Here is a 15,241-nt window from a genome sequence, read left to right as displayed (position 1 = left end):
TCCCATCTCAATCAGTGAAATATCTGTGTCCATTGGTGTATACTTGTCATTCTAGGTAAGTAAGACACACAAGAAGACCAGCCCAAGGAAAAAGAATAAGATTTTAATTTGACTACAACAACAACAAAAAGGGACTTATGGAGTAGAGCACCTGTCCAGCAAACACAAAGCCCTGGGTTTAAACCCAAGTGCTGCCATCTCTTAGTGACTGAGCTGTTGAACTATTTGGATCTGGACACATGGATGGTATTGAAGAATATAGCACCCATGAAAATCCTGACAAGGCCCATCTGATACACTGTACAACTGCAGTATTTTTAAGCTGTTCTTTACTGTAGGTAGCTAAAAATTGTGTACCTGTGATGTCAACAAGGGCATCTCTGAGGTGAGGCAAGGAGTAGACCCTTGCCAGGCTTGGGTATGGAGCTAAATTATGTTACATGAAGTAATCTTGGCTCAGAGACAAAGGGTACATTTTCTCTCATATGTGGAAGTTAGATCTAAATGATAGAAATGTGAAGATATACAGGGTCATACATGCATATACACGAACATAGTATATAAAACATGCCTACATGAGGGACGATTGCAAGGATGTAACGCCTTTATACAATGAATTCAGAGTTTAACAGAATGAATATCAGGAAGAGAGAAGAGGGAAGGTCAAAAGAAGTGGAAGATAGAAAAATGGGAGGTGAATGTAGTCATAATAGTCAATGTACAAACCTAAAAATGAAACCAAATACCTTGAGGGAGTAAGGAGTGGGGTTGGTAGAGATAGGGGTAGAGGATGGAAGGTGGGAAGGGTGACACAGATAATAAATTGAAAATTAAACAAAAATAAATGCCATATTGTGACTGAAAATACAAATAAGTTGTGACATAGTCCTTGAAATACCAGCCAACCACAGAAATATTTGCTTATTTAGTAAACATGGAAGAAATGCTGTGACTTAAGGATGAATTTCAAAAGGAAACAGGACAGCACATAAAGCACAACTTGAATCTAGGATAGCAACAAGGAGAGACTGTCTTGGTTAATTAATGGAAGAGAAATATATTGCTAATATTTCTTCTGTATTATTATTATTATTTTACAACAGACACTTTTACTTTCTATAACTATCCTTTCTTCCCCCAAATCAATGGAAATTTTCTAATTAAATTATAGAAAAGAGTCAAAACCTAGACGCAGACACAAAACTTTACATGAACTACTAAGAGACAAAGCAATCATCACAAGTGCTGAATCGTTCCCTATACGTGCTGGAAGGAACCAGAGTCCTATGGCTTCCACTTTCTCAGTAATCAAAATCAGCTGTATATCTACTCCAACACTGTGTCACTGTCACCATGCCAAATTTACCAACATTATTTCTCATCCTCATGTGAGACATATGAGCAACCAACCAGACAGCAGCATGAGTGAGGGGCCAGAGACATGGGATGTGGTTTCAGAATTCAAACTCACTTCTCCCGCTCTCGCCACAGTGACTCCTATTCTTTTTCTTTCTTTCTGTCATCGTTGTCTCCTCCCCCCTCCTTCTTCTCCCTCCTCCTCCCTCCTCCTCCTCCTCCTCCTCCTCCTGTTCCTTCTCCTCCTCCCCTTCTTCTTCCCCTTCTTCTTCCCCTTCTTCTTCCCCTTCTTCTTCTTCTTCTTCTTCTTCTTCTTCTTCTTCTTCTTCTTCTTCTTCTTCTTCTTCTTCTTCTTCTCCTCCTCCTCCTCCTCCTCCTCCTCCTCCTCCTCCTCCTCCTCCTCCTCCTCCTCCTCCTCCTCCTCCTCCTTCTTCTTCTTCTTCTTCTTCTTCTTCTTCTTCTTCTTCTTCTTCTTCTTCTTCTTCTGTTTTGGGGCTTGAACTCCAGGCTTGGGCACTGTCCCCAAGTTTTTATGCTCAAGGCTTTATCACTTTGAGCCACACTGCCACTTCAGATTTTCTAGTGGTTAATTAGGTGAATTAGTCAGTGAGATACGAGTCTCAATGACTTTTCTGCCCAGGCTGGCTTAACATGATCCTCAGATCTCAGCCTCCTGTGTAGCTAGGATAACAAGTGCAAGCCACCAGTGCTCTGCTTCCCATTCTTTCCTCTGTCTGCCAATGCCCTCATAGCTGATCCAGATGAATAGCAAGAAGGAATTGAACTGTGTTCTTTCTCCCACTGGATGGTAGACCATGTGCGCCAAACTATAGAACTGCTATGACCATTGCTAGAGGAACCCCAAAACATGGACAACCGAGACAATGCTCTGGTTACATGGTGTGGACTACAGGGAGAACTGGCAAGGATCTGTTTATAAACTCCTACACTCAGCTCTGGCACTAGGCCAGCCAGTCACCCACCTGGCAAGGTCAGACGACTTGTGGAACTGGTACTGGGGGCTGGTGAGCCCTGAGAATGTTTCTTTGCACCTGTGAAGAAGAAAGAAAGGATTAGGGGAATTAAAATTGTGAACTGATGCAGACATGTCAGTGTTCATCTAAGGTTGAATATTCTAAAAGCACGGGTCTGAAAACAACCTTTAGTATAAGGCCCTTGAACATGGATGCTAGGGTTCCCACAAGCAAAGAGGCCAGCCTCCATCTGTGGGTGGGTGATTGTGCTAGATTGGCCTGGCTGGAAGGTTGTGACACTAGAGAACATGCCTCTGCATGAAGGGAGCCTCCTAAATGTCCTGGTCTCTGGACATCACTGTGCTGAGATAAGCCCCTGAAGGCCCCAGTAGGTGTCATGGTAGAAGATGGTTAAGCAGGCACAGAAAGTCTAGATCTTGAATGGAAAAATCAGGGCTGCATCCCTGCTTGGCCTAACAGCCTCTCCTTGCTGTTTACCCTGGATCTCTCTGAGGCTCCTGTCCACTTCTGAAACATGAAGGATCTGTTTTAGATGATGATTATAGGTGTGTGAGAGGACTGGAGAGCTGGGGGAGGAGGGACACAGTGGCTAGGGGATGAGGTCTCAGCTCCCTGGTCCCAAGCAGGGAATTCTAATGGGGGTGGTCTCTGGGTTCCAATCAGCAGTTTAATTGGGTCACAGAAGATGGGCCTCCAGCATGGGCTCAGTAAGGAGAGGGAAGGACCAAGGGGAAAGGGGATGTTGTGCAAAAATGTTCATATTTTATTTATACATATATATGGTATACATTACATGTTAATACATATAGACATATATATTTAAATACAGACACATGCACATATAATTTATACATTATATTATATTATCGATACATTTTATTTATTTATTTATTTATTTATTCATTCATTCATTCATTATCTTTCCACCCAGTGGCTTGGGGCCTGGCATAAGGAATCTAACAACCCAGCAAGATGGAGAGAGAACAACTCACAAGTCAATATAACTGCTCTGATGAACCCCAGGCCACTTCCTCAACTTGTAATGAGGTTGGCTCTGCGTGCCGAGTCCCTGTGACAGTACCTGTTTCAGGATTTGGGTTGTGAACATGGCTGCATCTGCTTCAGCGTCAGATGATTTTTGTAACTCCAGCCTCTGAGGCCTCCTCCAGGATGTGGAGGCAGGATTCCTCTGAGGAGTGGAGCCAGAGCCTGCGATGTTAGACAGATGCCCAGGGGAGTCTAATGACCAGCAATCTAAGAACATGCTGTAAACCCCAGAAGATGAAAGATTTACCCACTGTCACACAGCAACACTGCCAGAGTTGGCCAGCTCTCCACACAAATCCCTGGGTGTTGTTCACATCAGAAGCACAGTCACCAGTAGGTGCCGGTCTATACAGGTGCTGTTCAGTGTATCTACACAAAACACCCAAGAAACTGTTCACCTTGTATCAGGTGAGTTCTGTTCACACAGTACCCACACAAAGCACCCACTGGGTATTGTTTACACAGTACCTACACAAAGCACTCAGTAGGTGCTGTCCACACAGTACCTACACAAAGCGCCCAATGAGTGATGTTCACACTGACAAGAAATTTGAACTCATGCCTATTGTTCTTGACTAAAGCTCCTCCAAAGCATTCCAGTTAGGGCCATGAAACGAGAATGACTCTTGTCAGTTGCCTAGGAAAATGAATCTTTCATTCCACAGTTAATAAAATGTTGATGTTGGCCAAGATGTGGTATTTATACACAATGGAATTCTATGCTGCCATCCGAAAGAACGACATCGCCCCATTTGTAAGGAAATGGAAAGAGCTGGAAAAAAATCCTATTAAGTGAAGTAAGCCAGACCCAGAGGAACATAGGCTCAATGGTTTCCCTCATTTGTAATAATCAGTACAAACCTTAGACTCTCCTAGCAGAGGATTATAATAGCTCAAAACCTAGATACATAGGCCATATAGGATGAGGCTAAATGAAAGGACCTCCAGAATATGGAAACAAGAGCCATATAATTGTGATTGTTGTTCTTAAAGTACTATGTTATTTCTTAGCTTTTTTGTTGTCCCTTGGTTATTCTCATATTGCTACAGTACCTTATATTGTTATCTGGTATATTGTATATATATATATATATATACTTGTTTATTTGAAATAGGAAAGGGAAGGGAAGAAAACAAGATGGGGGAAGAGGGTGGAGGGAGGGAAAGGGGAGAAAAACATGAGAAGGGGTATCCATGTATATGAAGTAATGTACCTTCTATCTGGTGAATATAACTGTAACCCTTCTATTAATTACATAAAAATGTTAATGATGGTGTCGCAAGACTCCAAAGAGTTATATTAAAAATCTATTTTTCATTTGCTTTTATTATACTCCACCACTTCCATAAAGAATATTCATCACTGTGGAGAGTGAGAAGAGAATCGGGGAGATGAATATTATAGAAATACATATGTGTGTATAATGTAATACTCACATATAATTGTATGATGGAACTCACTGAAAACTGAAGAAAATAGAATTAAGAGTGACATCATACAAGTAGATCTGGTTCATATACATTATATGTACTTACATAAATATCACAATAAAGCCCCTTTTCTAAATGGATTTAAATTATTAAAATATTGACAGTGAGGATATATTTAAAGCTAGACAGTGACTGAGAAGAAAAAAAATCAAAATTTCACAGAAAATTCTGTATTCCCTAGCATACATGATGTCTTGTGTTCCACTGTGGCACAGAAAATGAGGGGGAAGAGGAGAGAAGAGAAGGTAAAGAAGAAATAAAAGCCAAGCCGAGCCATCTCTTTTTGTTGACCAGTGGAAAATTGGGGTCTTAGGAAGCCCAGAGTAGGCTCACTGAGGACTTTAAATGTTTCAAGGTGCTTGGCCACTGCAAGCCTTAGCTTTCACCTGTGGCCAAGTTCACCTTGCTGGGATCCACAGGAATCCTTCCAAAGGGGCAGCTTGGCAGTTCCTCTGCCTAGGGCAGCCTTGCCTTCCTCTTCTCCCCACTCGGCAGACATGGAGGGAGGAACTTCCAGGCTGAGATGGTGATGAGCAGATCTGTGCTTCTCTGTGTGTTTGGCAAAGTCCCCCTTCTCTCCCCATCCTCCCACCATCTTAAGTCATAAACATGGGAGGGTCACGGATGCTCTGACAGCCTGGTTTGAGTTCTCCAGATGTGGACAGTGCCGAGCACCACAAGGATGAAGTCAGCTCTGGCTCTCTGAGGTTGTACGTGGTGTGGTGCAATTTGCTACTGCTGAATTTCTATTCAGAAGGAAGGAAGTGTGTGTGCATGGCTGTGTGAGTACACGCATGTGTGTATAGTAGATGTCACGGCTCAAGTAATAGAGCACTAAGCAAGCATGCAAAAAAGAAAACAAAAAGAAAGGTACAAATCCTGCTTTGGGCTGAGGAGTCATAGTGTTTTGGAGGAATTCAGAAGAATTCCTGAAGAATTGCTTTCCATGAGTACATGAGTAAGGTCTGCACATGTAATACAAGGTCTAGAATGTGGTATTTTCCCTTCACAATACCACATGGTCATTTCACTGCTGTGGTTCCTTTGGTGTGACATATTTGTTCATTCCAAAGAACGATGGAGAAAATCACAAAGCGTGTTTAGACACATACTTTGTCCGCTATTTGAATAGGTCTGTTCTGACATCTGAATGTGCTTTAGAATTCAGAACTCTCAGAAAAGGCTCACAACCTCTGTCCCAGTAATTGCACATCCACCGATTTGTTTAGTTTCACTACTTGGAAATAAGATGAAATCTAAAATACAAAGATCTCCATATCTGTTATTTTTAAAAGCAAAATCGGAAAGGAAAGCACCTAATTGTCCTACAAGAGATAAGTGGGGAGTAGTACCGTGGGCTAGACCCACAGGTTGAAATATTGTGCTATACTGTTACTGAATTATATTCATAAGGTTTGGGAAACAGGAAAAAATGCTTATCACCCACTGTTCTGTGAATGGGCCAAAAGACAAAACTCACTATCCTGTAGGAGCTTAACTTTGTAAACCATAAGTAAATACATAAGTGAACCATAAGTAAATCCAGCATTTTGACCTGCTAATTGTGGGATGGAGTTTTACACATGATTTTAAGTTTTTATTAATAGTCTGACAACAGCAATGCTGTTGCAGTGCAATCAAATCCCACAGTATGGAGGTGGATGCTGAAAGGCCACATTTTTCAAAATGGGAAACAATCAAGTACAGTTATAGTGAGAGATCCACCCCCCGCTCCTACCCCCATCCCCACCCCCACCCTACTCCTCCCCTGCTCCCCAACCCTGCCCCCACAGCCTCACATTTTGGGGGCTGGTTAGAAGGAAATTGTATGTAAGCCACAGTATGTAAGCCACTTGCATCCCACCCACAGGGCATGACTGTTTCCTAGCCAGACTCCTGCAGGTTGGGAAAATATTTCTAACTATAGGCCTTTGGGGAAAAGGAAAAAGAAAAGAAATGGAATTAGATAGTTGTCTTCTTAGGACTGTAAAATCCTATCTCGGTGAATGAATGAAGATGCCCTGGAGAAGGCAGCCTGACCTCCTGAAGGCAGAAGACTGTTCTATGTTGGAGGAGGAGATTCCGAAAACTCACCTAACTCATCCTTCATTCTAAAAGAATGGTACAAAGCCAGGCACCAATAGAGGCACCTATTAGCAGTATTGTCCCAACCTAACAAGCATGAGACCTTGAATTTGAACTTTAAAACTTCCCAAAGTTAGAAATGAAACATATTCTGTTACCTTTGTGAATATCTACAATATCTGTCAAAAGTGATTGATCCCTGGGTTTAATGTCGTGGGGATAGGGTGATCCTTGGGGTGCATTTTTATTCCTTCTCTGGGAACAGAGTGTGGGCAATTAGGGAAAAGGTCATTCAAAAGAGGAAAAACCAATGCAGCCCTTTCATTTTGCAAACACCAAGTGCACTGTGTTCATTTAGTAGTTCACGAACATACAAGCACTTGTCCCGTGAGATGCTGGGTGTGCAGCCTTCTTGTGCAATGATTTATAATGGCTCACCATCAACTGCCTGGGAGAAGCTTAGCTCTCCCTGCTTCCCATAAATCCCTGAGACTTGATTTTGTGTCACAGATTTGACAAAGCTGTTTTGGGGGAAGAGAACACATCCCCTTCACTGACCCATCCCTCTCTCCTTTGATGAACAAATGGGAGCATTCTTGATGAAATCCAGACATTTTCCACAAATCCAGCTTCAAAGTCTAAGGCTAAGGGAATGAAGTGACCCACCAGGAGGAGCGAACAGCCAAAAAGGGAGAACGCTGGACTTTAAGCACTGTGCTCTCAGTGGAGTGGGGAGAATGAAGAGCATCCACCTACTGAGCTCCTGACTGGCCTGTAAACACTTCCTTTCCTCACTGTCTTTCTTACCTGGCCTGGCCTCCAGCTCATCCTCGGGCCCCAGCTACACTGAAGGAGCTTTGCTTAGCTTTGCCTTGATGCTGCATTTCTGTGTGCTCTCCAGATAATGCAGCAGACCCAAGCCAGGGAAAGGATGTGGCAAAGACAGCAACATGAGGAGGAGCCAGGAAGGGCAGAAAACAGGGAGAAGAGACCAAGACCAGATAGAGTTAGAAGGAGGACCCTGCCACGGGCAAGCACAGAATGAACAGAGACCTACTCAGGCTCTACATATGGAAACTGACAGGAGAATTCTAAAGACCTTACAAGATATAAAACTGTCTAGAAATACCAAAGTAAGAAAAAAGTATTGGGGCCGGGAGTTTGGCCTAGTGGTAGAGTGCTTGCCTAGCATGCACAAAGACCCGGGTTCGATTCCTCGGTTCCACATACATAGAAAAAAAAAGCCGGAAATGGTGCTGAGGCTCAAGTGGTAGAGCTCTAGCCTTGAGAAAGTCCAAGGACAGTGCTCAGACCCTGAGTTCAAGCCCAGGACTGGCAAAAAAAAAAAAAAGAAAAAAGTGTTTGTTTTACCTCCAGAGTCAGCTACTAGACAATACCTATGGCTGTGTATTTCTACTGTGCAGTGGTATATAACCATGTATGTGTGTCACCACACACATGCAAACATATGCAAAGACATGGACAACAGTGCAGGAATCCTTTCTCCCAGGTAGATCAGGACCCAAGGGCAAAGATGATTTCAAGATGGGTACTTCCTGAGCAAGCCATCAGATAGTAGTGGGCACCACAATCTGATGGGCTGACAGGAAAACATCAGCCCCATGATACTGAACAATAGTGGGCCAGGAGCCGAAGGAGATCAAACCCAACCAGATGGCTGGGATGGCAGCTGCCTGGGGCCTTTTACAGCCAGTATCTGCTCCATCATAGAGTGAGGTGGCCCCAGAGGAAACGGAGTAATTGCACCAAAAGAGAGGTGGGGGAGGGAGAGAGAAGGAGTACTGTAAGAGCCCACCCATCATTCCTGCTCTCCAGCTCTGATGTGGGACCTGGGCCACCTCCAAGCTCACTCCTGAAGCCACAACATGGGCAATGTTGTGCTGACACTAGGGGTCAGACAGCATGGGAATTCATCTTGCATGTATCTGCCAGTAGTTTTACAGAAAAACAAACAGGATGGGAGGTTGCTTAAGAAAAGAAGAAGAGTGAAGTAATGCACCTTACTATAATGTAACCCTTCTATTAATTACAATAAAAATATATGGAATGATGGAAACAATACAGATGCCCTACAGCAGATGAATGGATCCAGAAAATATGGTATATATATATATATATATATATATATATATATATATATAGTGAAATTCTGCATAGCCAACAGACAAGATAAAATAATGGGAAAGTGGATGAATCTAGAGTGAATCATGTTGAGTGAGACAAGTCAAGAACAAAAGAACAAAAAGCGCATGGTATATTTAATATGTGGCTATTAGATCCAAACAGTACAAGAGCGAGGACTCAATATTTACATAGCCAATGCTATGGACATAGTATTGGAAATATAAATACAACTACATAGACGTAAAAATTTATGTCTCTGTAGACATAATGTTTTATTAGATAGATTAATACGTATCCATGACATACAAACTCTCAGCCTAATTTTAATTATGTTTGAAATCTAAGTGCCAGTGATTGTATGTAGAGATTCCCTTCTTGAATACTTGTTTGTTAAATACATCATTTGAAATATGTTGTAAAAATAAATGTTAATTCTTTAATAAAAAAGATTAGTGAATAAGAGCTAACATGTACAATGATGATCTAAAATCCAAAATTAACAGGAAAAAAATAAAATTGTATTTACGTATCAAGAAAAAAAATATATGAAAAAAAAGAAAAGAAGAAGGGTGCCAGGAGTTTGGCCCAGTGGTAGAGTGCTTGCCTAGCATGCACAAAGACCTGGGTTCAATTTTATGGTACCACATACATAGAAAAAAGCCGGATGTGGTGCTGAGGCTCAAGCAGTAGAGCTCTACCTTGAGAAAGTCCAAGGACAGTGCTCAGGCCCTGAGCTCAAGCCCAGGACTTGCAAAAAAAAACAGCAAAGAAGAAATTCATATGCCTATTTGACCTTCCATTCCCTTTAATCCAAGCCTCTCTACCCATCCTTGCTTAATAAAAGCAAGAAGCTCTCTTAGTGAAGCAATGCTTGCTCAATGCAATCCTCCCTGGAGGTTTACCATTCCCAGTTGCCCATCGAGGACCCTAGCTAGAGGCACCCTGCTTTTCTTACCCCCAAGGAGGAGAACCACAGAGTGTCTACAATGACAGGAAACCATAAAAATCAAAATCTGCATCTTTGAGTGATTAATTGGGTTCCTTGATGCCCAGAGGCATATTTTATAGGAATATTGTTAGTGTTCATTATGATTTTTTCATTAAGTCCATTTTTTATTTTATAGTGAAGCCTTTAATCATGGGTCACAATGGATAAATTACAAGCACTGTTTTCTGTTTCATTCAAGAATAAGAGCCAGTACAAACAGGTGATTGTAAGACTGTGCTTGGTAGCATTCATTCTTTCTCTCTGTGTGTGTATGTGTGTGTGTGTGTGTGTGTGTGTGTGTGTGTGTGTGTGTGTGTGCTGTGCATACAGATCCTGTCTGCTGTACTGTCCAGTCTTGATTTTTAAAGCTCCAACTTGGCATTTAAATGAATCTGCTGATTTTTTCCATACAAATCAATGTCGTAATCTCTTTGAGTATTCTCAAATCAATTCTGCTCTGTTGCTACGATTTTCCTCTTAAATTAAACATCCTTGGGAAATTTTAAACACATTTTTCATAAACTTGGCTGTGATACTTTCTACCAAAATACCTGCCATTCCTCGACTCCTCTTCGAATAAGCTGTTAGTATAACCAGGGTGTATCTGCCCACTCATGAGATTCTTCTTTTTTTTGCCAGTCCTGGGCTTGAGCTCAGGTCTGAGCACTGTCCTTGGACTTTCTCAAGGCTAGAGCTCTACCACCTGAGCCTCAGCACCACTTCTGGCTTTTTTCTATGTATGTGGTGCCAAAGAATTGAACCTGGGTCTTTGTGCATGCTAGGCAAGCACTCTACCACTAGGCCAAACTCCCGGTCCTCTGACCACTCTTAACATGTAAGTTCATGAGGATTACATGATGTGTTCTGCACAGAGGAGATGCTCAGTGGATTTCAGGTAGATTTGATTTGGGTTTGCATTCCCAGGTAAATAGAGGAATTCCATCGACAATTCTGCACATTTCCTGGATACTGAGTCCTAGGCAAACTTGTGAGCTAGGACTACTCTCCTGTGTTATGTGGTCCGCAACTCAGAATCAGGAGAGCAAAGCCCCCAAATAGGGGGAAAATATAGTGTTGTCGGAGTCCCCATCCCTCTTTACCTAGGATATAGTTCTTCACACACAAGTTTCTAATTTCAAATCTTTTTTGATTTTTTCCTTTGTTTATCCCCACACTGTACAAGGAACATTACAGAGAAATTTTCCATGGTCTAAGTCTTTGCCTGAACATTAAGAAAGGCTAGATAAAAGTATACTGCATGTTCTGTCTATCTGCCTATTCATCCATCTCCCCACAACCCCCAATATCCACACAAGAGAAGGGGCCTGTCTTCTCTCTTGTCCCATGAGAAGGTTGCTAAAGCATGATACAATGTCAGAACTCCTGAGCTTAGTATGAATTTTCTGGGCAAGTATCAGCTCTGTATGGGATCCTTTCAGGCATTTGGGGTAGCTCTTTCTAAAAGCTCTGGACAGTAGAAGGAAGTCCACTTCAGTGAATGAGTTAAAAATGAGGACCTCAGGGCTGGGAGTTTGGCCTAGTGGTAGAGTGCTTTCCTAGCATGCAGGAAGACCTGGGTTCTATTCCTCCATACCACATACATAGAAAAAAGCTGGAAGTGGTGCTGAGGCTCAAGTTGTAGAGTTCTAGCCTTGAGAAAGTCCAAGGACAGTGCTCAGGCCCTGAACTCAAGCCCAGAACTGGCAAAAAATAAAATCTGAGCCTCTCACTTGCTGCTGCAAGACATTAGGACTCACAGCCCAGGAAATGTGGTGTGAATAAGAGATGCAATGTGGGGTTCCCTAAGAATGAGTCATTACACTACGAAATCATAAAATTGTAAGAGCTGTTTAGTGACCCACACTCAAGAGTTCTCAAAGGATTGTGCGGGGCCTGAGGTTGTTTGGATGGAAGTGAGGACGTCTCCACTGCCATCTGCACACTGGGTACTCACTAGGGTATAAACAAGATTTTCTGTATGGACAAGCCCAAGACAGAGGCCTGAGCAAGTACAAAGGAACAGTATTAATTTCCAAGAAGCAGTTTGAAGGGAAAGAAAAGACCACAGGAAATGAGTGATGGCTTTGGAAATGTTCTTCCAGCCAGGCTGATTTAGAACAGTTATTTTAATGTGTTTCAGGTTCTGTATAATTTCATAGCATAATAGCACATTGTTTGGTATTTAAAAAAAACAAAACAGATAACTTCACATTCTTACTCAATGCACCTTCAAAACACTTTAAAACGGCTTCAAACCAACAGTGAGGTACACAGAGGTCTTGATTTTTTTCTCTTCTGTTTTAACTGAAATCTACTCCTCATTTTTTTTTCCTGCTGATAAACAACTTAAAGCCAACAATAAATATTTCCATCTAATGGCTATATTCCTGTTTCTTTTGCAAATGGCTTGATGTTGCTTGCTATGTTATAAAACGGAAGCTATGGACATTCTACTTTGGCTGAAAAATATAAGTTAGAAACCAAGTGAGAGATGCAGGCTCCACTGATGTACACGTGATTATATTTAATCATATACAGAACTATGCCACCTCTTACAGCATGGTTTGCAGTCTGATGCCTCCTATATACAGAGCTGGCACAGTATAAATTTCTGAGTGAGTCCCAGCATGTAAAACTTTGGAGAGAGTTCTAGAATATTCTAGATATCTGGGACTCCCATTCCCACCATACCAGTAAGTAGCAGACGGTGGCTGTTGACTTCTCTCAACAATACCCATCCTCATCTGTTTCTCGCAGTCCTTATTCTTCAAGGTTGTCTCCCAGAGACCAGGGCCTGTGGTGAAGTGCCATGCAGCTCCATAGCTGTGATATTACATGGCTTATTTGAGTCACAAACTTGATGTCCTGGGCTACTGAAGTCCAGTTTGTTTACTATGGTATGTATTAGTAAAGCACTGAGACCCACAGCAATATAGATCTGTTATTTTGAGATCAAATATAAAACCAACAGAAGAAACCTGAGCTGCCTCTGCACACAGTTGTGCAAGCTATGCAGCCAAGTTCTTCATATCTCTGTGCTGCAGAATATTCTAGACAGCCAGACACCTCACAGATGCATGTCATCTATAAACATCAATTTTTAACCTTTCCAATGAAGAAATGCTTCAATAACTGGTTTTTGTGCTGGATTCTGATGGCCTGGCTTCTTTTCCTATTCTGAACCCTACTTCCTGTCACTTCCTCCTGGGAAAATTCCTTTCTGACGCAAAGTCACATTGTAAAATTCACTTTTATCAAAGCAGTCTACTGATATCCGTAGGAGCGCACTTGCCTTGCACTCTACTTTTAATTTAGCTCTGGGGGTGATGTTATTCCTATCTTCTTTGCTACACCAACTCTTATTTTCTATTCCAGCTATTAATCAGCTTCTATCTGGTATCGTAAAGGACTCACTACAGTGAAAAGAATTACCCAACGTACATTCCTGATGCTAGTTCCCTTATCATTTTGCTGAAATAAAAAAGTGATGCTATCAAAAAGAAGAGGAGCCGCCAGTGACGAAGTGTCCATGAAAAACAATGGTCATACCACCTGCCAATATGGCCACCAGCCAGCATGTTCAAATTTACAGTCCTAAAATGCACAATAACACAAGCATCAAGCACCTATACCCCTTTTCAAAAGACCAACAGAATTGCATATTATTCAAATGCAAGAATGCATATGAACATTTTTTAAATTAAAAAGAAATTGAGGGGAGGAGTAGAAGAATCAATGTTCCCGACTCAGGAAAGAGCCAGAAGTTGGAACCACCATTCTAGCTGTGGTGAAGGCCAGCCTGGCTGTATCCAAGATTAGCAGCCAGGGTAAAAATAACCACTTTAACAGCCTTGATGGTGATCAGGTAGGAGTCCCTGTGGGTGGCTTTTCTTGTCTCTCCTAGCATATCCCAGATGTCCAGTCTCACCAGCCCGGATGGGTGCAGGGAAGCCAGGTGGCTAGCACAGGATTCTGAAGAAGATCTTTCACATTTTGTTTCTCTGTTTATGCAAAAATACTCAAGTGGTTTGATTTACTCAGGGAACAAATCCTCCAGAAATCTAAGTTCTCAAGCAAACCCCTCAAAAGTCATCCTCAAAGAGGAGATGGCATGCATGAGAGAAGGCCAAGTGTGTGTGTGGTGGGGAAGGGTTGTGCTGGAAAGTTGTACACCATCCCCAGACAGGGGTCTTTGTGGAAGGAGGAGGAGGAGGAGGAAGAGGAGGAGGAGAATGAAGAAGCTAAGATGGTACATTGGCAGCCTCTTTTAGTGTATGGGAGATCTTTTCTACTCTTCTGAATCTGAAAAAAAGAAAAAGAAAAAGAAAAGTGTCAATGCTGCCTCTCCCCCTCCACCCTCCTGCTCTTAGGGAAGAAAAAGTCAGGGGTGGCAGAAAATTGGGGGACCAATTCAACATTTCAAGACTGGTCATGGCTGTCTCTCTTGTAATTTGTTCTTTCCACAAGAAGAAAATCCTAGTGGAGAATTTGCAGCACTGGTGCATTTCATGAGCTTGTCTTAAAGTGTACGGTAAAGCCTTTGGTTCAGGCATCTGGATATTGCATCATGTTATTTGTACTTGAGATCGGAATATTTGTCATCCTGGTCAACTTGTCTCCATATTCAGTGGGATTGAAAGAAATGGGCTTCATCTAACCCCATCTATACCCATGTACAAACCTATGTTGGTCTCACACAGAATGTCTTGCCCCATCCACAGAAACTTCCCAAGGCATTGTAAACAAGACATATCCCAGCCAAACTCATTGTCCAAGTGAGACACTCTCCCCAGTTCTCCACAGGACCCAGTGTGAGGGATACAGGAAGAAGACCCATAGAGAAATAGCACTAAGTGAATGGAAGAAGACAATACTGGATTTTTGTCACCCGATTTCCTCTATACCACGAAACCATGTTCCTGACAAAATTGCAAAGAACAATAGAAAAGGCCTACTGTATATATGATTGGTTCCTATTGTGGTTGCATGATCTGCAAATCACTATTCCTTAGGTTAAAAGCTTCCTTCTTTGCAGGGTAATGGCAGTGAAGAGGTTAACATCATCAAAGGTGTTTCAGGTCATTTCAGGATAAGGAAAGTTTTCCACTCAATTTTAAAGACTAAGAACCTCTCC

General features: G+C 42.1%; 1 protein-coding gene across 5 annotated transcripts in view; it reads right to left on the bottom strand.

Moving 5' to 3' along the window:
- Pde1c (phosphodiesterase 1C) overlaps window positions 1–15,241 on the bottom strand; it is a 213,462-nt gene that overhangs the window by 18,713 nt on the left and 179,508 nt on the right. For 4 of the 5 annotated variants that reach the window (XM_090332680.1, XM_090332681.1, XM_090332678.1 and 1 more), the window contains exon 17: window positions 2,340–2,408. In XM_090332680.1, the coding sequence (XP_090188806.1) occupies window positions 2,340–2,408 (69 nt within the window). Of the gene's footprint in view, window positions 1–2,339; window positions 2,409–12,186; window positions 14,410–15,241 lie in introns of those variants that run through there. The other variant, XM_090332679.1, reaches the window with a different exon arrangement.

This window comes from Megascapheus bottae, chromosome 5 (genome assembly GCF_031878675.1).
Source record: "Megascapheus bottae isolate mThoBot1 chromosome 5, mThoBot2.hap1, whole genome shotgun sequence".
In the NCBI taxonomy this organism is placed as follows: domain Eukaryota; kingdom Metazoa; phylum Chordata; class Mammalia; order Rodentia; family Geomyidae; genus Megascapheus; species Megascapheus bottae.
This window is presented reverse-complemented; position numbering and strand designations above follow the sequence as displayed.